The 24,469-nt window shown below is 45.8% G+C and overlaps 1 protein-coding gene across 4 annotated transcripts in view; it reads right to left on the reverse strand.

Annotated features, from left to right (window-relative positions):
* The window catches only part of LOC135233925 (E3 ubiquitin-protein ligase TRIM62), a 35,645-nt gene that overhangs the window by 8,480 nt on the left and 2,696 nt on the right, over nt 1-24,469 (reverse strand). For 3 of the 4 annotated variants that reach the window (XM_064297910.1, XM_064297911.1, XM_064297913.1), the window contains 2 exons: nt 6,779-6,874; nt 1,834-2,090 (listed from right to left, as the gene is read on the reverse strand). In XM_064297910.1, coding sequence (XP_064153980.1) covers nt 1,834-2,090; nt 6,779-6,874 — 353 coding nt within the window. The remainder of the gene's footprint in view (nt 1-1,833; nt 2,091-6,778; nt 6,875-24,469) is intronic. The other variant, XM_064297912.1, reaches the window with a different exon arrangement.

Below are 24,469 nucleotides of genomic sequence, written 5' to 3' on the forward strand. Positions count from 1 at the left end.
ATACTTCGGGCCATGCAGCAGCTTTATAAATCTTTACCATACCACGGGGAGAAAAAAATAACCACAGAAATACCTATAAATTTCTTCCCAAATTTCCCTGTGGAAATCTTCCGGCGCTGCCGGCAGGCGATTGCTTTGTGTTTGTTCCGTCCCAAAGCACTCGTTTGGGGGAACTGGTCCCCTAGAGATTCCCCTGCCCTGGCCCCTGCGCTCGTCAATCTTCACCTCTCTACCTCTGGGCTTCACTCTGGGGTTTCATTTCCCCCCCTCCCTTCCCTCGCTGGCGTTTCATATCGATCAGAGTCTCAGGCCCGCTCACCTTTTCCCAAATCAAATGGTCTCATTTTTCAAAGACTATTTCCTCAAAGGATGCTCGCTCTCCAAAGTTCTCAAGGACATTTTGCTGTAAAAAAAAAGACCGACTTTATAGCAAACTTGTTAAAAATAAAAAGTTTTTTTTTTTGATTGAAATTTCCTCTGTCATTCTATACGAGGGGTGCAGAACTCCTGGTCCTGGAGGGCTGGTCTGCGTGTTGGTTTTTGTTCCAACAAATTGCCTCAGTTTCAGTTTCCTGAAAGATCTATAAATTATGCTGGTTTGCACCTGTACTTGAGCACGGTAAAATCCTGTGGATACACTTTACAGTCTACGGGTGTAGCTGGTGCTTATACAAATGTCAGATCAAGATATCATTGAGCTAATTAAATCATTTTAAAAATTAGAAGTTGTCGCAAAATCCTGAAATGGACTGACCCTTGTTGCACACCCCTGCTCTATACAGTTTATCAGCGGATTGGATACTTTAAAAAACAGAATGTAATGGAAATTATGACATCGGATTTTTGTTGTACAGGATACTCTGATCTACAGAGAATAAAGTTTTTCTTAAAATGAATGAACCAGAGATTTCAGCAACCTCAAGCACTTTCACACCTTGGATTTTCCCACAGTTAAAATTTGTGGAGCACATTCGAGGTTTTTCAAAGTAACCAAGACAACCCTGTCAGTTTCTACTACAGCAGTCTCAGCTTTGTGATAACTACCCTGTCAGCTACATTTCTCCCTCTCAGTGTTATTAGCCCCAGAATCCCAAAGGCTGGACCCTTAACCCTCTTCAGCTGCCCTCTGCTGCCTTACCCCCTACCCCTCACTCCCCCCCCCAATTCCATCATACATCTCTCTTCTTGTAGCTTTGACCTCTTCTTTGCATTCAGTGCCTTAAATTATGTAAAGCGCCCTCATATAAATATGAGAAACGCAGCGGGTGTAAACCAGGCCACATTGCCTGCATGCCATCAAGCAGAGGACCGCTGTGCTTCGCGCTGCTGGCCACACGTGCGTGTTCTCCCGCATTCAGAAGGAAACTAATACTTTACAGCCTCCAGGCCAAAACCCCTCATCTCCTGATTTCTCCGCAGCGGATGCCACGGTTCGCACCACTTAGGCGAACTGATGAAGACAGAGAGAAGTGCCCGCAGGCCCTCTGTCTATGCGCTGAGGTATGAATTTATGAATTTATGAAAAGGAGCACTTCTGACTGAGATATAACAGGGACCGATGCATCCTTCTTGCTTTCCATGAATAAATAAGTTAGCATGCTAATATCAGTAGTGGGCTTCCTACTCTCCTTCAATTTATGCTGTGCTCACTCACTGCTTCAGCAAGCAAACACACACACGCACACACATACTTACACACGCACACACACACAAGCACAAACACATGTACACACACACGCACGCACACACACACACACGCACATGCACACACACACACACACACACACTCACTCACACACACTCACGCACACTCACACACACACACACACACACCTCTCGGAGGTGAGGGCCACGCCCTCCAGGAAGCCGTGCCGGTCGGTGTCGTTGAGGCGCTCCTGCAGGATCTGGATGCCCTCCTTGACGTCGCGCAGCTGCTGGCTGTAGCGCTGGATCTTGTGCTCGATGTCGGAGAGCGTGCGCGCCGTGTCCGCCTCCAGCTCCTCCAGCATGCTCTTCTGCCGCTCCCGCAGGAAGCGGTGCAGCCGCTCGAACGCCTCGCCGATCGTCGCCCGCAGGCTCTTCGCAGAGGACTGCAGAGGAGGGGGGGGCGAAGGAGGGGGGCAAAGGGTCAGCAACACTAAACAGCCACTGACATCCAGTCAGTGAACCAGCGTGGTCAGGGCGGTTGGTTGTTCAGCTGTGTTGATGACCTACACTTCCCTCACAGCCCATATGATTGACTCACTGTAGCTCAACATATCACCATCAAGTGGGGGGTTTTTCCATTTGTGCTGTTCTTTACTGGAAATTTTATTTACATAGGACCTGTACCTGCATTGTATCACAGGTCAATATTTGGTATCAGTGCATCATAAATAGGTATAAACTGCTAGGCAATAAGTTGAATACATTAACCTGCCAGGACACCCTGCTCCACAACCACTGGCCACTGTACGGTGGCCTCCTTAAGGGGGCCCCCCCTCCCAGAAATTCCTCTTTATCCCGGCCCCCCAGTAGTGGAATGAGCTCCCCACTACAGTCAGGACATAAGAGTCGCTGCCCGTCTTCTGCTGCAGAATGATAACGCGTCTATTTGAAGTGCACCGCCTAACGCTGAACATTTTTCATGGGTTTACCTGCCGTACCTCTGCAAAATCTAAAACTACATCCCCTAACCCATTTGCTCCATAATACTTCGACAATCTCCGTTTCCCTCTTGCGTCTACAATGGCACTTATATTTATAATGTAATATTATGTATTGACTGCTATGATCGGTTGTGACGCTAATGGCATAGCATCGGTGCCGAATCACCTTAAACATGTATGTATGTGTGCACTTACACAAGCTGCTCAGGATAAGAGCACGCGCTAAATGCCTAGAAGTAACCGTTTGCCATGTTTCATGATCACTGTAAAGGTTACAGATCTACAAACATGACAACAAAGAAATCTGAGTTGCTTGCTTTTTGTTCTGCTTTTTAAGTCTTGTTTAAGTCTTCAAAAAAAAAAGAAGGGAAAGGGAAAAGAAAAGATGCCTTGAAAAGCTGAAAGACCCCAAAGAAAGAAAAGAAGATCTGAGAATGATACTGATCAGTGGAGACAAATGGCACAGGAGAAGCAAGGCCTGGAAGGGGGGGGGGGTGACTCATGCTTCAAAACTAATCATAAAGCCACACTCCTCAGCTGAGGGGGTGGGGGGGGTAATGATGACGATGATGATGTTAATGATGATGATGATGAGTAGATACAGATCCACCAGCAGCTCGGGGTCACCCAGGGACGTGTGCGCTCTACACCACGAGCACTCTGGGGATTACGAGCAGGGCCGAGAGGCGAGGAGAAGAATCATTTTTCTGAAAAGATGCCCATTACGTAAGAAGCAGCAGTGCACAGATAAGACAGGAAGGGGGGGGGGGGAGGTGATAGGGACGGTCACAAGAGATAAGGAGGAATGGAGCGAGGAGCCAATCATCTCTGAAACGCCAAAGGAAGTAATTCAACACATCAGACAGAGAAGAGCCCCAGTCAGACAAAACAACAACAAAAAAAAGCGTCGTCTCACAAAAGTGGCAAAGAAAAAAAATAATAACAATAATTTTGCAGTAAATGGGGGAGTTTCAGTGTGAACACTCCCCACTGGTCTTGCACAAAATTTAAAAAAAACTTCAATGGAGCAACTGACATTTTAATGAGAAATACATTAAATCAAATATTGATGACCTCATTCATAATAAATGTAAAGATGAATCATTAATTACTTCTATTAGATAGGTCTGTGACATCAGAAGTTGGTCTGCACTGGTTTTTACATTCTCCTCATTTAAGATGCATTCAGACTGATAAGTGACCAATAGGGCAGCCTGCTTTTAATTTCAAGAGTAAAGGTAACCAAGGCAGTCAGACCTGAAAACCTCCCAAGGCTCTGTGGGGGGGTGGTTCATATTCAAGGTCGGATTTAATCTAACCTTTCTAGACTACCACCTGTTAGCAGTACTTCTTTTACTAATTAATCGGTAACCGCAACAAATGGGGGGGGTAAAAAAACAACACAAACAAACAAGTACAAAAATTAAAATAAATGCAATGAGTCCATTCAAAATGCATCAAAATGGAGTAATGTAGTTTCTCCGTGAGACTAAGGTCTAAAGCCCTCTGACTGCGAAGACGAGCCGAGCCCGTGCCCTCGCTGTCTGAGAAAGAGGCAGCCGCGGGTCTGCGCAGGAGGACCGTCTCCCGGCTTGAAGCGTGGGCGAGAGCGGCGCACTGAGAAGCGCGTCGTCACTCACGGCGGGGTCCTGTCTGCGGGAGGAGATTTAATGGCTCCGGGGCCCCACTAAAAAGCAGAGGCGAAGCGCAGCCTCCTCGCAATTACTCTCTCCCCCCACCCCCACAACTCCGCACCCGCTCCGCCGCCCCGGAAGCGCCCATAAACCGGGAGGCGAGGGGGTCGTCACTCATTCCGCAGTTACCGCGCGCTCCGCCGCCAGCCAGGCAGGGCGAGGGAGGAGGAGATCCGCGGCCCGTATTTGCATGCATGGCGGAAGGAGGCAGAGATTTCGGTACAGAGAGCCACAGATGGGCTGTGTTCAAAATGGCTCCCTCATTCACTCCCGTTCACACCACATCGGGAAACCTGCTCGGAACGCTAAAGAGGGATTCAGTGGTGAAAAAAGGAGATGATGTTGGACAATACAAATGCCCCTAAATCAGTGGAAATCAGCCTTGCTCCTGAAGATCTACCATCCTGTAGGTTTTCATTTAAACCCCGATTTGGCACACATTAGCAGCCGAACAAGATCTCTAGCTGTTGAATGAGGTGTACTTTGTTAGGGTTTGAGTAAAATCCTACAGGACAATAGAGATCTCCAGGAACAGGGTTGGTTACCAATGCCCTAAATAGTGGACTATAAACCGTATAGGGAGCCATTTCAAATGCAGCTATGGTTTTTACCCCCCTGCTGTCTTCTTTCATTAAAAGCCCCCCCATCACCCTCTCTGACCATCAGGGGTTCCTACAGAAGAGAAGGAGCTGGCAGGGGCCAGAGGAGACCGTGGGGTCAGAGCCCACCGAGGAAGCCAAGGGTGGGAGAAATAAAGAGCTTATTTGAGCCGGGCATCACAGGAACAGAGAGCTACTCTGCACCCCACGCAGCTCTTCTGAACGGGAAGCTATGAAGTTCCACAGCTTTCATCCACCTCCAAATTACCCACAAAAACCGAACCCAGTGCTCTCTCACGTCTGCCGGGAGCTTTAGTACGGTTAAATGCTCTGCCGCTGTGTCTGTGCCATTACAAGCAAGAAGCAGAAGGGAACATTCACAGCCAGAATCATGTCTCAAGCTGGCTCTACAAAACTCAACAAGAGCAACAAGAGGAAGCCAATTTCTCTCCACTAGGGGGCAGACTCCACACCCTCCAGCGTACATGCTGTTCTTCTGAAAGTGTGATATAATTATCATTCTTGTAAATAAAATATAAAATATATAAAAATAATTCTGTCACGATTACAAAGATTTCCATTTACAAATGCCTCATTTCAAATGCTAATGGTTAACCCAGAGGAACTTTCCTGTTCTACCTGAGAGGACCCTGTCAATCTTTAAATTCTCCTTTCAAATCTAAAATTCCAACAGTGCTCATGCAGGCGCAAATCCCTGTAAATGTCCCAGCAGAATTTCAGTTTGTGTGGAGTTCACAGATAACTGCACACAATTTTCAACATACAATTCAGTCTTGCCATACAGTGTTAAATTCAAGGAACTGCATTCCTGGGTAATTGCACAAATGGGGTACAAACATTACAAGATGTTTTGATTTGTCAAGATTCTTTTATGTCAGTCCAGTTCTCAGGAAATGTTCAGATAAAACTTTCATATCTGTAATGGACCATTAAATAACCTTTCAAAAATCTGATATTCTATTTCATAGCCAAAATTAAAAAGATAAGAAATCCTGGAGTGGAAGAGTACATGAATAATTATTTTAGCATTTTAACTAACTTTTATTCTCATCCTTCAAACAAAACATGACAAACAGAATGTATAACATAATTATGACATAATCTATTAAGTCTAATATATTTACCAGCGATATGATACCAGCAATGGTTTTATTTTAAATAAAGTTTCCAGTAAAAACCTATACCATTTTTATTTGCACATTTAAAAAATCCCTCTGTTTCAAGGTGTGATGTTGACCGCAACATGTTGCATGACCACTTTGGTGAAAACTAGGGACTTTAAGAGTCATGTGACCAGTAGCTGACTTATGTGGAGGGAAGTAAAGGAAGAGCCTGGCCAATGAGGTAGCAAGCGAGGCGTGACAGGCGTTGCCGGGGGAAATTCACTCCCACATGATGAATGGAGGTCATACCGTCAGCGTGTCTGTGTTTTGCAATCCTTCACAGTCAACGCTAAATGTTTGAGGATGAGAAGGAATAGGAGGGGGAAAAAAGACACACAGACACACACACACACAGGCTCTGTTGTATCGACTCAAAGGTGTCAGAATTAAATATCTGTTCAACAGATCAATTTCCCCCCCCTGTGGGAATTTCCATGCCAATCACAGTACAAACCAAGTTTTGACTGGATAAAAGCAGAACTCGGGGGATGCACAGCCTTCGTTAGCGCTGTGAAGATTTTTAAGGCCAATGCAAACTGTGACTTTCACTTATTTTTTTAAATAATTTGAAGAACGGAGAAGGGCTTATATCAGCTTGGGTTTTGCACGGTACAGGACGCATTTCTGCAGGTCAAGGCGGGGTTCTTGCGCACCTTGGTTTCGGTGAGCTGCCTCTGGAGCAGCTTCAGAGCCTCAGTGTGCCCCACTTCACTGTCCTGCAGGGTGGCCAGCTGCTCCTTCATCTCCCTCTACAACAGACCACACACAGGCAGAAGGTCAGCCACACCATCGGCACCAACAGTGACCCCTGGTGGCCAGGAAGACTGGGGGGGGGTCCACACCAAAGAAAAAAAGAACACTGGAGCTGTTTGAATGTTCTTTATATCTTAGAGTGAGGTATAAAGCACATGCCACGTCCAAATACAAATACACTCATTTACATACTATTTACATAACTCAAACACTTAAAAATGACAAGTGGACACTGAACAGTATGAATCAGAATAAAATTAGTGGAAATGACGCTAAATATTCACATTAATATCAGGAGAACATCAACTGTTCGAGCTTGTTTTTCTTAATGCACACAGACTGCACTACAAAAAGATTAAATGTAATTGAGGCACGGTAACTATGTGACATAAAGCAGTCAGACTCACTTCACCTGTCAATGCTGAACAGGCTACTGCAAGCCTTCACATTACGGTCTAAAGCAAGCCCAGATTTTCAAACGAGCACACGGACTTAAAAAGCTTTTTATAACTTATCGATTTAATCGGTATTTATATACTCCATCTCCTCCAGCCACTGTGTGTGTGTTTTTCCCTCCCTACGAATCGCTCCGGCTAACGGGACCCCAGACAGGAGCTATAAATAATAGCACAGAAGTTTGAATAATGCAAGACGCTGAGGGCCCCCGACGAAAGCTGCACCATCAAAACAACCGGGCCACTCCTGGGCAAAGCCAGGCACGGCCCGGCCCAACGAGGGGGCAGGAGTCCAACAGCGGAGCCCGCTTTTAATTAAAAATAAAAGTTTGCGCAACAGCCTGCCCAGAAAACCCCCCCAGAGGCCGTGCGGGGGAGGCGGCGGAGATTCAGGAGGTCAGGTTCAATCGAACCGTTCCATCACCTGTCCTTCCCTCAGAGAGCTAGGAAACTTCCACATTTAAACTTGAGCTAGCACAGAGGCCTTTTCAGCTCCACGCACATCACGTTCAGTGGTTATTGCAATTAAGAAAAAAAAAAAAAAAAACGACTAATTAAAAATAAAAATTTTAAATGTAATGCACAAAATCTTTTCCAAAAATTTTTTTTTTAACGTTGACTCAAGTCAGGGTTTTAGACTTACAAGCACCAGAGCTGTTAAGGGTAACCCAGCTGGATGCAGATGAATGCAGACAGTTTTTTATACTAGGCTTCACTCAAAGTCTTTTTGGAAGAATAATTGGCCACTTTACAGCGCTCAGTTATGAGTGCCGTGGTCTCGGAGCTGCAAGGGCCCGAATGGAATGCTGTGAAAGCAGGCCCCGGCAGTCGTTTAAAAACCGTGGGGGGGGGGCACACAATCTTGGGGGAGCAGCACAGTTTACATGCCATTCCCCCCTCCGAGGGCTTCACCACACACCTTGCACAGAGCTGTGGATGCCATTGACATTCTGGCAAAAATACAGGAAATAAAAACTTCACCAAGTGCTTGTTCCAAGATGTGCAAGGCAACAGGATCATTATGCGTCATTAATTTTTAATACCCCCTTTATCAACTTGACCCCTTTTAATTTTTTATACTTCCAGGAGAAAGAACAAAGAAGCCAAAATGGCAGCATTATTATTGCACTGACAGGTCTGGTTTGAAAAAGCAATGCTAAACATGGGTGCACCTTTGAGAACACTTTTACCATGTCCCAGAGGACATGGCAGAGTCCTGCCACAAACACTCTTTATCTGGGTCACTGAGAAGACGCACATCCCTCCGTCCCCTCTGCCACGGAGCAGACACCTAGCCTGGGGCCCTGTCAATCCACACTCATCAGCCCACTTCTGACATGACACTTACCCACGATGCACTCTGGTGCCAAATAACACCACAGCTGAGTAACTACACTTCCCAACTGTATGCCACCTTGACATCACCGTTTTGACAACATTCATGTGGTATTAAAAAAAAACAAAAAATTAGCAGGACATACTAAAACAGGCAGAAGGGACGGTCTGCCCCCATCAGAATATTCAAAACTGTGATTTGAGGCATACGGAAATGATTCTTTTCAAACTGCCAGTCCCGAACTGAGCCGGTTACCCACTTGAGCAGAAATCCCAGCGGAAGCCGGTCTGTGGAGAAAGCAATCCGGAACTCAGCGGCTGAGACTCACTCACATCAGGGCAAAGAAAATTCATTTACTGCCATTATGATGCAATGGGAAATGCACATCCCCACGCTGCACAAACACCAGCACACATGCAGACACACACACACACACACACTCTTGCCGCCATCCAGGCAGGTGATATTTTATCATGTCACAGCAGAAAGAAAGGGCCAGCTGAGCCCTGCAGACGGGGTGGCCTACCCCCTGTCACGCCGATGCTGCCTACGCCCTGTCACGCCGACGCTGCCTACGCCCTGTCATGCCGACTCTGCCTACGCCCTGTCACGCCGACTCTGCCTACGCCCTGTCACGCCGACGCTGCCTACGCCCTGTCACGCCGATTCTGCCTACTCCGTCACGCCGATGCTGCCTACGCCCTGTCACGCCGATGCTGCCTACGCCCTGTCACGCCGATGCTGCCTACGCCCTGTCACGCCGACTCTGCCTACGCCCTGTCACGCCGATGCTGCCTACGCCCTGTCACGCCGATGCTGCCTACGCCCTGTCACGCCGATGCTGCCTAGGAAGGAACCTGGCAGGAGCTGCACACACAGCTCACAGATAAAATATGTAAAAGCGATTTGATTTAGGAAACTGATGGATGAGAATGTCACCCCTTTAAGTGCTGGTATCAACACAGTCTCATCTGCAGCTTGAGCGTTAGCTCAATTGCAATACATATTCATAGACTATTATTTCATATATACATCACACACATAAATATATATTTACACGCAGACAGACACACACACATGCACACGCACACGCACACACACAGTAGGACATCAGAAATGCATTCCTCTAAAAGACTGGTGTTCTGAGCAGTGCGTGATCCCAGAGGTACAGTAGCATAAGCGATTCTGCCGTTTCAAGCTCCTTATTATACAGCACACACTGGGTGGCACGGTGGCACAGTGCTTAGCGCTGTTGCCCTACAAGACGACGGTTCTGGGCTTGACGCCTGGCCAGCATGTGTGGAGCTTGCACGTTCCCCTCGGGTATGCGTTGGTATCCTCCAACAGGGTTCCCACCCATTTTAGGAAATCGTTTTCCAGGACTTTTCAAGGACAATTTCCACGAGTTAGACTTACAGACATGAAGCATGGACAATGGTAGCCCAAAGCTGGTGGTGGACCGGAAGGGGGGGGGGGGGGGATGTGCAAGTACCAAATTAGCAAACTTTGTGCTCCCACGTAATCTCAGCAGCTAATAAAAATGAGAAAAGCGGAGAAAAATACAGAAAAAATACAGAAAAATATGAAATCTCAGCTCTAAATATACTGTTTAATAGCTTGACTTATAGCCTAGCCTACATTTTTCCAGGACCTCACCAATATTTCCAGGACATTTTGTGAATTTTCTCATTTTCCAGGTGTTTTACATGACTGGAAAACTAGTTGATACATTTCCAGGTTTTCAAGGTTTTCCAGGACGAGTGGGACCCCTGTCCAAGTACTCCCCTTTCCTCTCTGGCGCATTTACAGAAATATTACTAATGCGCATTCTCCCTGTCAAATAAATTAAGTACTCTTTCCCATCACTGACACAAAAACAAGAAAACTGAGTCACATGGTTATGAGTCACACTTTTTCACTGATTAAGAAAAGGAAATGGCAACATACTGAAAGTAAAACACTGATACCTTCTCCTGTAATAAAATACAAAGTTTTGTCACGTTCCTCCAGAAACTGGCAGGTGCATGTTTTAATTAGCAACGCTGAAAGCAGGTTACGTTGAGCCGGGCGGTCGGAAGCCATCAGCACGTCAGCAGACTACTAATAGATTTCCTAAAATCTAAAACCTGTGTATTGGCATTTGACCACGGTTCCCCTTTATTTCATGATTCTAGCTAAAAATTACCCTAAAAAAAGATGTCTGCTGTTTCAAGGGCACCTATGTTCAACACAACGCATTAAATTAACCAAAACTGATGAGGAAGAAGAAATACATACATTCAAACAAACAGAGAAATGTGAACGGCAGTTTATACAAAAATAAATGGACATTAACTTAGACGCCAACATTTGTTTAGCTACTGTCTTCACTACATTTCCTCATTACTCTTTTGCAGCCATTTTTAGCTTTCTTTTAATATAGCTAGCTAGTTAAATAACATATACACTGACCTCACAGGCTAGTGTAAGACAAAGCACCTTACAATGCAACTGAGATAAAACCCAGCACAGGCAGTCCAAAAATGCTGAAAAGACACTGCTAAAACCAGAGAAGGGACACACCTGTGTTAAGTGTGGTTCATTCAATGCACCATGACAAATACCAACTTTCTCAGAGTAATCCACCGATGACAGGCTGATGAGAAAAATGTATTCAGTTCCAGTGAAGCTGGAGAGCAGTTCAAAGGAGAGTGTAAAGCTAAACCGATTCCTCCCAGGGGTGAAGACAGCACAAGCAGAATTCTACAGAAGGGCTTGACTCGAGGCGTGGGGGGATGACAAAAGAGAAGAATGTGACTTGCAGAAAATTAATGTTTGCAGATTTTTCACACATGAATGCGCACGTGCATGCATACGCGCACACACACACACACACACACACACACACACACACAGACATGCACACACACCACACACAGACACACGCACACTCAGGTACACACCACACACACACACACACACACACACACACCACAGACACGCACACACACCACACACACACTCAGGTACACACACACATACACACACACACACACACACACAGACACGCACACACACACACACACACACACACACACGTGCACACTCAGGTACACACACACACACACACACACACACACACCTTATCGCCTGACAGTCGGCACCTGGTACACGTGTGCTTAGTACGAGCAAACGAGTGCCTGCAGGAGATAGCTGTGGTGCAGCGCTCACCTCCTGTGTGTGAGTCTGGCAGCTAAAGGCATTAACACTGCCAGCCAGCAGAGAGGCTGCATCGACAGGGAAATAACCACAGCCAGACAAGGACAGGAGCGGTTTAAAAATACACGGCTTTATTCAAACATAATGCTCCACTCCACACTGCCCTTTAAAACTAACAACCCGGGGAGAAAATTGCCTGTCTTGTTCTCTCAGGTGTGAGCACATCAGCCCTAACCCCCCACCCCCTCGGCAGACACAGGCGCTGCCAGTGAGACCAGCCACAGGCACCGACACAGCAACAGCCAGAGAGACCAGCCACAGACACAGGCTGCCAAAGAGACCAGCAACACACACAGGCTGCCAGAGAGACCAGCCACAGACACAGGCTGCCAAAGAGACCAGCAACACACACAGGCAGCCAGAGAGACCAGCCACAGACACAGGCTGCCAGAGAGACCAGCCACAGACACAGGTTGCCAGAGAGACCAGCCACAGACACAAGCTGCCAGAGAGACCAGCCACAGACACAGGTTGCCAGAGAGACCAGCCACAGACACAGGCTGCCAGAGAGACCAGCCACACACACATGCTGCCAGAGAGACCAGCCACAAGACACAGGCTGCCAGAGAGACCAGCCACAGACACAAGCTGCCAGAGAGACCAGCCACAGACACAGGTTGCCAGAGAGACCAGCCACAGACACAGGCTGCCAGAGAGACCAGCCACACACACATGCTGCCAGAGAGACCAGCCACAAGACACAGGCTGCCAGAGAGACCAGCCACAGACACAGGTGCCAGAGAGACCAGCCACAGACACATGCGCTGCCAGAGAGACCAGCAACACACACAGGCTGCCAGAGACCAGCTACAGACCCTTGTCCTTTGTCACCTCACATGCAGCAAACATCCACTGACTCAACCATGACACTGCTCACTGACACTGGGGGAAGGGGAGGCACTCAAACAGCAGTCCCGCACCACGTCCCCACTGTCTCTTCAAATCAGGAAGGCTTAAGAGGAGATAGGGGACTGCCTGACAGCCACAAGTCCCCTAATTAACAGATGTCAGCAAGGAGATTGGGGGGATTAAACCGGGCGAGTCTGTAAGAACAGAGGCGATAATCCCATCCATCCCCTGACGACAGAACACAGCCGGTAACCCAGACCCCCCCCCCCCCGACGCCGCTTCCTGTCTGAACGCTCTGTTCTCTTCCTGTCTGAAGACTGTGGCTGAAGGAAGAAAAAAAAAAAATCCACGACGGAAGCGAGACTTCCCAGAGAGTCTGTGGGTCAGTGCAGGTATTAGATAGCTGAGCTATGGGTAGTGACAGGTGGAAAGGGAAAGGGTCCAAAAATACACAAACGTCATGTCTACACTTCAGACACTTCAGACATCCATTTATTTATCCGTCTATTCTTTTCATCGTGGATTTTTGTATGCAGACAGAGCTGCATGTTATCCACTGTTTTTTTTTTTTTTTTTACACAGCTCATTCAGATAATTGATGTTACCCAGTGTACTGCACAAGGGCAAAAGTGCAGTGCTACATGCAGGAAATGAACAAACAACTGTTATTATTATTATTATTTATTATGGATTATTATTTATTACTATTATTATTATTACTGTATAACTATCATTATTATAACCTTCAGCATGCTGCAGTGGACAACAGAGAGAGCCTTTCGCCCCAGCAGCACATATCTTGTGTTAATTTAAAAATGGACTTTAGCTGTCATTGGGGAAGCAGGGGCAGAGACTTTTGAAAGCAGGAAGACAGGCTCGTCTTCCTCTGGGTCTCGCTTCAGTGTAATTTTATGCTCGTGCGACTCCTCCAAGTTCGGTTATGACGGATCGTTGCTGAGAGCAGGTTGAGGCTCTATGGCAGCAGTAATTTACTGAAGATCTGAGCTGTGCTCTCTTCCCTCCCTCCCTCCCTCCCTCCCTCCTCCATCTTCTCTCTCTTTCCTCTCTCATGATGGAGCTGGCATGAAAACAGGCAAGTGTTTCATTCTGGGGGGGGGGGGGGGGCGCGGGGGCATCAGTCCTTCCACACATCTGCAGGTCACTTCCCCACAGGAGACCATTATAATCAGGCTGGGGGGGGGGGGTCGGTAGTAGCAGTGTATTAACTCAACATGTACACATACATACAGATACACAATGACTTTTCTGTCCCACTGTGAAAGAAAAGGCTGCTGGTAAAATGGTGAATTAAGAGACAACCAGATGCCTATTCAGCCGCTTATTAAAGATATTACAACTGCCGGTAGATATTATCTTCACACCTTGAGCCCTTCAACCCAGAGATGGACACCTTTGCAAAACACATCAACTACGTCAATTGTATGTCAGCTACAAGTTTACTTTCAACACCAGTAACTAGCCGTTTTCCCATACTTTCTTTAAGCAATGGGATTTGTTAACCACTCTTTACCATGTTTTACCACCAGCTGCATTTACAAACAACTGAATTCAAGCCAACGCAAGGGCAGGAAAAGAAAAACCAGAAAAAAAACACAAAATAAATAGAATATTTGTTTTTAAAGGCACTAGGTTGAACACAGCAGCCCTACAGCATCAGTGAAGGGGGAGGGATTTGCTTCCTTTTCAGTCTCCTCTTTGACTCTGGAAATTGAATATAGGTCAAAATAAATGAGTCCATGCAAAAAAAAAAAGAAAAAAAAGAAAAGTCTCCGAAAAAAGGATGAAAAGAAAAAAGAAAAAAGAAAAATGACGCCGGTGATGCAGATTACTCCCTCCTGCGGTTAAAATGTAGGACAGGTTGTGCAGATGATGAATGTTGGAAGCAGCCTCCCCGGCCCCGTGTTCTTCAGAATGCAGAGCACGTGTCCCCAGTCCAGCCCGCTCCGCAAACACCGGGCAGATCAGCAGCAGCGAGGGCCGGGCGGATCAGCAGCAGCGAGGGATGGGCCCGCTCAGCGGCGGTGTCAGGAACATTAAACCACCACAGAAGGCACTGAAGAGACTCGCGTTTCAGTCAACAGTGCAGCTCCGCTGGGGCCCACGTCCTGACAGCCAACCTTTTAATTTAATCAGACCCGCAGAGTATCACCGAGAGATGCAGCTGCATGTAACAAAGTGCGAGGCCCAGCGGATTTATGAAAGGAGTGAAAACGGCTGGTGCAGCTGATCAGGCTGCCTCAGTAGCACCCGGTATCACTCCTTAGTTCCCCAGAGCGCCCACGCACCTGCATCAAGACCTGACCTACTGCCATACAAACAGGAGAACGATTAAGAAGGCAAATGGAGTGGCTTGTTTGCCTTGGGAAATGAACCCGCGAGGCGGTCCTAGGGGTATGCGACGATAGCCAATCGCTCCACCTTCTTCCCCCTTCACACATTCTTAGAAGTTCACAAAGGACGGATTTCGACTGTTTGTCGAGCAGGGCTGAGCACGACGATCGGAGCCGTGCGACTGATTTTACGCTCATTGACCATAAACGGGCATTCTGTGCCTTCGCGGCGATGAAGCGGCTGAACTCGGACGTGGAGCCGGAGAAGAGCATCTGCTAAGTGACTGCGATGCGGTGTAACGGAAGGAAGGATTTGGCACACAGAAGGGCTCCAGCAGGCTGCGGCAGCGCTGCTAATGGGAGCTTAACACCAGCAGGGAACAGATGGCCCGCGCGCACGTCCCCAACCCGCGGCACGGCCGCCGGTCCCAGGACAGCCACGGATTTCGCCACGCAACCACCGGCTGGTGCAGCCTTACGAGGGTTTCCACGTAAAAACCAGGCCGTTAAAAGAAATACTCTCTCTGCTCCGTTTTACGGCCAGGGGAGAAAGTTCTCTAATCCCTGTAAAGTTAGTATAGCGTGTAGTTTAATGTGAAGACCGCAGTGCTAAAAAAAAAACTTTCACATTTAAAGATTTCCTTTTAATCTCCCGGGTGAACCGTCCGGTTGTGAAAACGGGTAATATGCAAAACCGAGCAGTTGCAAGTCACCATGAGAAGAGAATACAGACCGCAACAATAATGCCGCTGCTATCGCTACTGTATTGCTACCACTGACAGCAATAACAATAATGAAACATCAGTGCTGTGTTCTGCAATGTGATCTAACAGCCACGTCACAGAAGATCGCTGGACAAGAAGTCCCCATGTGATGCTTTCTAAAAGGACAGGGGGGCGGAGGTGCTACCACCACCAACATCGTCACCACCACCATCATTACAGTTATATCGTTAGATATTAAACTAATATTTGGAGGCTAGATAGCTGTGAGTGTAAGTGCCAAGTTTCACCATCTCATTTGAAAAAGTTTCGGAAGCATAAGCATTTTATGAAAAGCCACACCCAAGGCAAGTTGATCATCCTGTAACCCTGCCATCTTTTGACAACAACTATGAAAGCAGCACCTGTATATTCACGTTCGGCTGGTCTCGGGCATACCAGCTAAAAGTAATGTCAACAGACAGGAAAAAAATACTAACAAAAACAAGAGGGTAACAAAACCTTTGGTGCTTGGATGCATAAAAACACTACACCCCATGTCTAATGACCTCATATTTCTAAAAATTCTCCCAACAGAAGGAAAAAACTGCTCACAAACTTCAAACACTTTCAAAAATTTCAGATTTTTAGAAGAGGTACTGTACCTCCTAAACATTCTGGAGGCTTTATACAGCCTTACCTGAGCCACATGCAAGAAAATGGGTGTGTTCAACACTGTACTTGGAAACACTAGCAATCGACAGGCCCTAGGGAAGGCGTATTGCTCTTTAATTTAAGATTTTACTTTCCTGCATTTATCCAGCCAGTGTAAACTGCCAGCGTACACTAGCCTTTCAACATTTTGCTCATTTTATACATTAGCACAGCAAATAAGTTAAATTTGATGTGCAAAGGAGATTTTAATCTCAATGGGGTCAAATAATTGTAAAATTGTAAATAAATTGTAAATACATTTTATAGTGTTTTTTGAACCAACAGAATGTAGACAAATTGAGAGACTGAGCCTAAACACCAAACAAAAAAACAAAAACAGCAAATGAGGTTAGAAAAAAATAAAAATAACAAAAAGAACTCCCCAGTGGGAACAAATTACACAGTGGGAGAATAAACTCGTACAAACAGAATAAATTTCAGGAACTACAGAGGGGGAGTCCATTCGCCGCAGGCCGGCCCCAGCACAGTCGTTAAACTTAGCTTAACTGGTAATCAAAATAAATAAATACAAAATAATACAACATTTTTAAAAAATCTAATTAAAATAAGCACCGTGTGCACACAAGAACAATACATTTCCCCAGCTTGGACAGGATGGTGAATTTAAGCCAGTGCCACACCAGTCTATCGCACCTTTGTTTGCAAACCCTTTTGACTTTAGACCAGCAGGGCACCATTCTGCCCTGGCAGGTAACAAATCAAACAGAAGTCCTGTCTGACCAGTTGGGACACGGTTCCCCTTTTGTGTTTCGAGAGCACGCGTGACTGAAGCGATCCAACGCCAGGTAAACACAGGCTTGGCATGCTGTGCGCCGAAACTCAAGCTAGCCCTCCAGCAAACACAGGGACCCGAACGCGATGGCAGGTTTTTACCTTCACCTTGCATCCGTACAGGGACATGGGCAGAGAGCAGACTGTGACATACTGCAGCGTCAGTGAAATCTGAGCGATTCAACTCCGCAGCATCACCATACGCAGGCATATCACGTATGTAGGTGTTCTTTTAAAATCCAACCCTGCACGGGAAAAAAAGGCTTTTCTTTATTCTACCATTAAGAGAAGCATGTGCAAAAATTCAAGCAACACAATTCCTCATTCCCATCATGCATTTCTGCTCGGCCAACCTTCAAAACATTGGGGTCAGGCGTTGTGCTACAGTAGCCTGAGCAAGTCCACCCCCCCACTCATTATGTCTCATTATGTTGTGTTACAAAATCAAATCAAAATGTATTGAAGTGGGATTTTTCCTCCTTCTATTTTAAGCAACTAATGTGAAAATGGAGTATTTAGATGTCTTCCAAATAATATTAACACTGAAAACCTGAAAATGACTGACTTGCTGCAGTAAGTACTCACCAGATTGTATGAACCGAAATTGGGGCAAGATGCAGCTCATTTTCTTGAGAGACCAGACCAAACGAGCTACATTAACAAAGCCTATCAGAACTGCAGCTGGCGTGTAGCATGCAGTTTTATTACAACTACAGGTGTTTAAATTGACATTGTATCTATTCAGACATGGAATTGTAGTTGGGTGCAGTCGAGTCCATTTCGACCTGGTAAAAACCTTTAAGTACCACCTGTGCATTTCCACAACATGACACACATCACCATGTACAGCCACCAGTGAAATAGAGCTAGTTAACAGTTTTAATTTACCAAATGATTTATGATTGCTATTAGAAAAAAATAATTTGAAAAAAATGTTTTGCAGCCTCCAGACAAGACGCAGTGTTGGCAGACAGTTCAGTTTCAGAGTGTTCATTCCATTTCAGTGGCCCTGAAGGATGGAGGGAAAAAATCAACCTGACTTCTCACAGCCTTGGGGAGGGAATTTCAGCAGCGCACATCAGTACTGGAGGTAGGCGGGAGGGAAAAGGCCAGCTGGTAACAGAAATCTCAGCAATAAACCCATCATTACATTCACCAAGGAGTGTGAACTCGGTACTTTTGTCTGGCAGGACTTGTTCTTTGATCAAACTGCATCAGTGACAGTCCATTACTTTTAAGATTCAGCCTATAAACCATACATATAAAATAAGCTCAAATACAAGAGGCAATATGATGGATTTAGGATTTTAAAAAAGAAACAGAATCCCTTCAATTGAATATATGCAAAAATACAGCTCTTCACCAGCTGGTCTTTATGGAAGAATTGCAACACATGACACAAACATAAAAGATAAAAGGTCATTGTTACCAGGGAATGCCTTTACCAGAACCTCTAACAGTTGAACATTTTGGGTTGTGGGTCAGGAGGGTGTGCCTCTACTCCGCTGAGGAACAGTACTGGCTAGCGGAAAACTCCGGAACTACAGGAGCGACACCTTCGCTTGCTTTAAAGTCTGACTCATCCCAAAAAAACATCTAATGACTAACGCTGCACAATGCCAGCAAGGCAAGAAAATCAGCACCTGGCGCACAGGCCTCGGCTTGCAGTGAATGGCGCTACGACACAAGGATCAGTGTGAAGTGCTGGAGGGAGCACACCCCAGGCTGATTGAGGCCTCATTTAAATGTTAACACACTCCACGCTCATTCTGTAGAAGCCCTGTTCTAGGGGGCCAGGTTCTGGTAGCGATCTGGACCATCAGGGCGCATAGATACACCTACTCCAGCATTATCAATACATGCGATGGGACTGCATTAGACAATACTGACCTTGTAAAAAGCAGAAGTCACACTAGGTATGTAAATAACATGAGCAACAGAACATCAATAAACAAGGCAGCAAGATCATAGCATCGAAATCCACCCCCAAACGCATACAAACACACACACACACACACAGACACACATAGACATACAGAAACAGACACACACACACACAGGCATGCACACACACAGGAGTACGCACAAGCATACACACAGACACAAACGCACACGTACGCTTTTCAGTATGGGACAGAGCCCCCATCACACGAGACAGGGAGTCAGCAGACCTCAGCTTCGAGTCTGTCGGAGCATAATTGCCCGCCGCCACTCCTACCGCCATTGGCTCTCTGCCAACCCACAGAAGGCCAGTCAGAGTGAGGGAAAATCCAAACACCGCGGCCATATAAGAGTAAAACAACCTTGAGCGCTGACATTTAACGCCAGAGCAGTGACGTGCGGCGAGAGCCGGTAAAAGAGAGAGAGAAGGCTGAAGGAAGCGGCTTCACAGCTCAGAGCCAGAAAAAGGGGCTGCATTCGCCGCTCACACCAGAAAGGCCCGCAACAGTCTGACTGTCTCAGAAACAAGAAACAGATTCACACCAGAGGAAAACACCAACCAAACTGACAATATAATGGACTATGCACAGAGAGCTCCATAATGTTTGGGACAAAGACGGTTTCTTTTTTCTTCTTGTTTTGGCTCTGTACTATATAAATAAATATAGCTATATACATACGTAGCTCAACTATATGAAACAGTACCAACTGCATTTCAATTAACAACATAGCATTCAGGGTTACAGGAAAGGTAATGAATGCCGTTCTTTAATTCGCAAAGCCAAAGTGTCCTGCATTTGAACCACTTAAAAAGCAACAAAATGGCACATATGATTAAGATGACGACACGATGATCAGAATGTCACCTCATACCATCACACCATTTCCAGGTCCTGTGCTGAAAATGTAGCTGCACTTTATGCTGTTGAATTACTGTGGTAAAGTGCAGCTACATTTTCAGCACAGGACCCTTGTTCTGGGGAACTTGCACAAACTCCCCCCTCATTCGAAGTCAAGCAGACCAACCCTCAAAAACACTGGCTGTCCGTGTATTCACCCCTGCACTCCCATAAAGACTTCTTTTGAGTTCAGTTTCTAAACAAAGCTTCCTGCCAGCAACTGCCAGCTATAGGCCTGCTTCAGTTTTTAACATCCCCTAACATCAAATGGCAAACAGGCCCAGAGGCAAGCTCAGGGGCAGGAAGTATTGCACCCCCCCCCCCCCCCAATCGCAAATTCTCCCGTCGCGCACAGCCTTCTGACAGAGGTGATCACAATCAACAGCTGGGCTACACCGCACCCCTCTACAGCACAGAAATTCACTTGTAGGAAGAGAAGAGAAAATAGGAGCTGAGTCTTGTTGGTTTCAATTAAAGGTTTAATACAGAAAAACATTATGCCGAAATCGGGCTGGCAGTCAAAAACTCAAAAACAGTTTTTTCTCTAGAGAACGTCATCACAGCTTTTCATGACAAGGCTTAGAAATATTTCTATTTACGAACTATTGCACAATTCACATGTAATTTCTTGGTAGAAAAAAAAGAAAGCTTTATGCGAATTTTGGCATGTCCCCGATTCCTGACATTTCATACAGCTAAAACACGAACACCCAGCCCTCAGAGTTTCCAAACTGCCAAAACAACGAAAAAGAGGCTGCAGCGTAGGCCTGTCCTGTGGAAGACACACAGCAGGCCTTTCTATGGTTTTCACTCAAACCGCAACAGTGCCAGAAACACACACAGTCCAAATATTAATTCTGCCCCCCACCCCATCTCCATCTACATAAGCTATCGTTTAGTCTCTACGTTTCTGCAAATTTAGATATTAACCAATGCTTTTTTTTTTTTTTAATGCAATGACCAGTCACCAAAGATTTAATTAGCTAATTAAACCACAGAACTGCCCCACCCAACCCACCAGCACCGCCTGGGTTCCCCTGGGAGGCTATCCATCTTCACAAAACCCACAGACCGTGCCGTTTCAGCCAAGGGGCCCAAACCACTCTGTTTCACCCAAGGGGCCCAAACCACTCCGTTTCACCCAAGGGGCTCAACCTACGCTATTCAGGGGTCAGACAAACTCCAGGGTGCTATGAGCTGCTGCTGTATCAATGCTGAAATCCCTGTATTTCCTATCACAGTGCCTAACAAGCTGGAGAACATCCCAGCCTTAGACATGGTGGCTAAAACCTTCAACCTTAAAAACCTAAAATCACAACAAAAGTACATTTTACTTACAAAAGCGACCAACACCGCAGCATCATATTTACTGCATTCCTGTTGAGAAGGTGGGAGATGAAACCTGACACTTCGCCCTGAGAGGGGATCTGTTTATCGGCCCCAAGGCCGTGCTTCAGCTGCAATTGGTCTGTCGTGCTGCTGCGAGGACTGGCAAGCACGACAGAGCAATTCCAGAAATTTCAAAGCCATTCCAGGTTTTACCACATGCAGGTCGGGGTACTGAGAGCAAGCTGCCCGCCGGTGTGTCCCGCTACGTGCTCCGAGTAAGAACCCAAAACCACCGGGTACGGAGAGTGCCAATTAGGAAAATGACACAGTCACCGCCACGGTTGCTCACAGTTCAGCACACAGGCGAACCAGGGGGTCCTCTTTAAACTCGCAGTGCACTGGCTCGGGAGAAAGCAGACTAAGTGCTCACTGAAGTGAAGGTGCTTCGCCGGGAGACCGAAGGAAGCAACAGCCCAATAATACGGCGTTAGAAATGCCTTGAAGGAGGCTAATGAGCCCGAAACAAATTGGCGTTGGGCCCCAGAGTGCTGGGCTATACAAGGACTGCTGCTATTCATTCATTTTTTTTCTGACAACATATCAACTGCAGCTTTCTTCCAACAAGAGTGCATTGGACCCAGGAGGAGCAATTAGGCCTACCTTTATCGGGAACATGTTAACATTGGTTAACATGTTACTGGATCCCTCTCTCTCCCTCCCTCCCTCCCTCCCTCTCTTTCTTTCTCTCTTTCTCTCTCTCTCTCTCCCTCGATCTCCCTACTATTCTGTCCATTTCAATAGACTGCAGCCAAGATTCTTGCAGGGTGGCGAATAACTGGACATAGCAGGCTATTGCCCACCCAACAGCTCTGGCCTACTAGGCACATGTTGCCTGCCAATTGCACCGTGAATAGATGAGAAGTTCTGTAAGGGATTTCTGCACTCTCCCAAAGTCATAAAGGATGCAGCAATAATTTAACAGGTCAGCAATAATGATATATAAAAAAAGGGTATTAAAAAGTTGTTTTGATAAATTCACATCCCTGCCACAAACAAGGCTCAGGAATGCTTTTGCCTACAAAAGGCTAGCAGGCTTGTCAAAGCACAAGTGCGTGATTCCTCGATGTTAACATTATAAAATCGATGAAAACGGGGAACTGCAGCAAGCAAGCAACCAACAATCTGTGCAACTGCCATTTGAAACAAATTCAAAAGCCAAGCAACAGAAAATTAGGACATTAATCACATCTGCCTCAATTCAGCAGCAAAAGTGCCCCTGTGGTACATTTCAACGAAATAAAACTGCAGGCTTTCATTTTCCATGTCCAAGGGGTGGGGATTTCCTGACAAAAAGCAGTTTCATTAACTGCCATGATTAGGGAAGTATATCCTGAGGATTCCTTTCAGAAATATCTTCTTCTAGTTGGCCAACAAAACCAACCCACAGCCAGGGACAGCCAGCACACTGAAATTCAGGAAGCTTTTTAAGCAGTATCTACTTTAACGTAGAAGCACTGGGCATGCCTAAAGTGACAGCACCACAACATTTTCAGGAAGATAAAAGAAAAGACCTTTAAAACCTTTTTGAAAATGCACTCAAGAAATTTCACTCATAAGGTCTAAATAAAAATTGTTCCACAAAAAAAAGAAAAATTCTGTTTCACATCAAGTACAGTAACTGCCTTTCAATTATTCAGTGTTGGCTGCTTGACCTGTTAGCCAAATTGACCGAAAATGAACACCTTCCCTTCAAAACAGAATAACTTTCAACGAAGTACAAAAAATAAGGCAAATGGAAGTATTAGTAAGTACTTTAAGATTCGGAAATGACATTTTCTTATTGTTAAGCGTTCCACGTGGTAAAATGGAAAATTGAGTTTGGATGCCACCCAAATAATTTTGTGCTGATTCTGAGATGGTCTGGAGCACATCTGTAGAAACATTAAGCAAATATTTGTTGATTGCCCTTTTTTCATGAGCCAAGCTGAATAATTTTAAAGATGGATCTAGTACGGACATTAAATGATGCACATTTAGAGAATATGGTGGTGTTTACCATGCAGGGTGAGGGCAGGCACTAAAAGTCAAGCTATGGCCTGCAGTCTGCAAACATCTACAGTCCAGGGCTGATCAATCTACAAAACACAAGATGAATTAAGGAGTGCCATTTAGCAAAAAAATCTGGGTGTGGCCTGGCGAGGTCAGGGGTCACCTGGTGAGGTTATCCATACTGGATAACCATGCAGTTATTCAGGTGTGTCCACAACACACACACACACACTGGCTGTAATGCCAGTGGCCTTGACACTAGAGCACAGCAAATTAGTTTGCACACATCTATGGACTATGACCAGTAAATACTTCAGACCAGCGCTAAATCAGGCAATTCTGACAAGTTATGGGAGGAACAAAAACAAGGGGTAGGAAAAAAGGAGATAGGACAGAAATGAGAAATATGACCAAAACAAAAGGCTTTCAGTTTTTATGGCCTGGAAGCTTAAGTAAACTCACGGGGACGTCAAGCTTTATCCGAAGAGGGAGTGTTATATGTTGAAGCTGCTAAAACAGCAGATCAATAACGGCTACAGGGAGGATGTACCACAGGTGAAGAGGTACCAGAAAATGATTCTGTAACAAAATCATGGTGTCAGGGCACATGCATCATCTTTTTACAGTGAGGGGGAAAGGGCCAAAATAAAGTGAGACTGCCTCCTTTGAAAATTCTTATGTGCATACCATTTCATATTTATAAATAGTATGCATATAATTATGTTTTCACATACCCACAGTACTGTTGTATAATGTTACATTATATCACTAATACAATGCTGTTTTATTCCATTAGAACATGTTGCAAGTACAAATCCAGCCTAAAGTTCTGAAACAGCTGCCAGGGGAAGATTAAATCTTTATCTACTTAGCGACACCTGTGCAATTTCAACGAGTCACACATTTCAACCTGTATC

The sequence above is a fragment of the Anguilla rostrata genome, chromosome 11 (assembly GCF_018555375.3).
Source record: "Anguilla rostrata isolate EN2019 chromosome 11, ASM1855537v3, whole genome shotgun sequence".
Taxonomy (NCBI): Eukaryota; Metazoa; Chordata; class Actinopteri; order Anguilliformes; family Anguillidae; genus Anguilla; species Anguilla rostrata.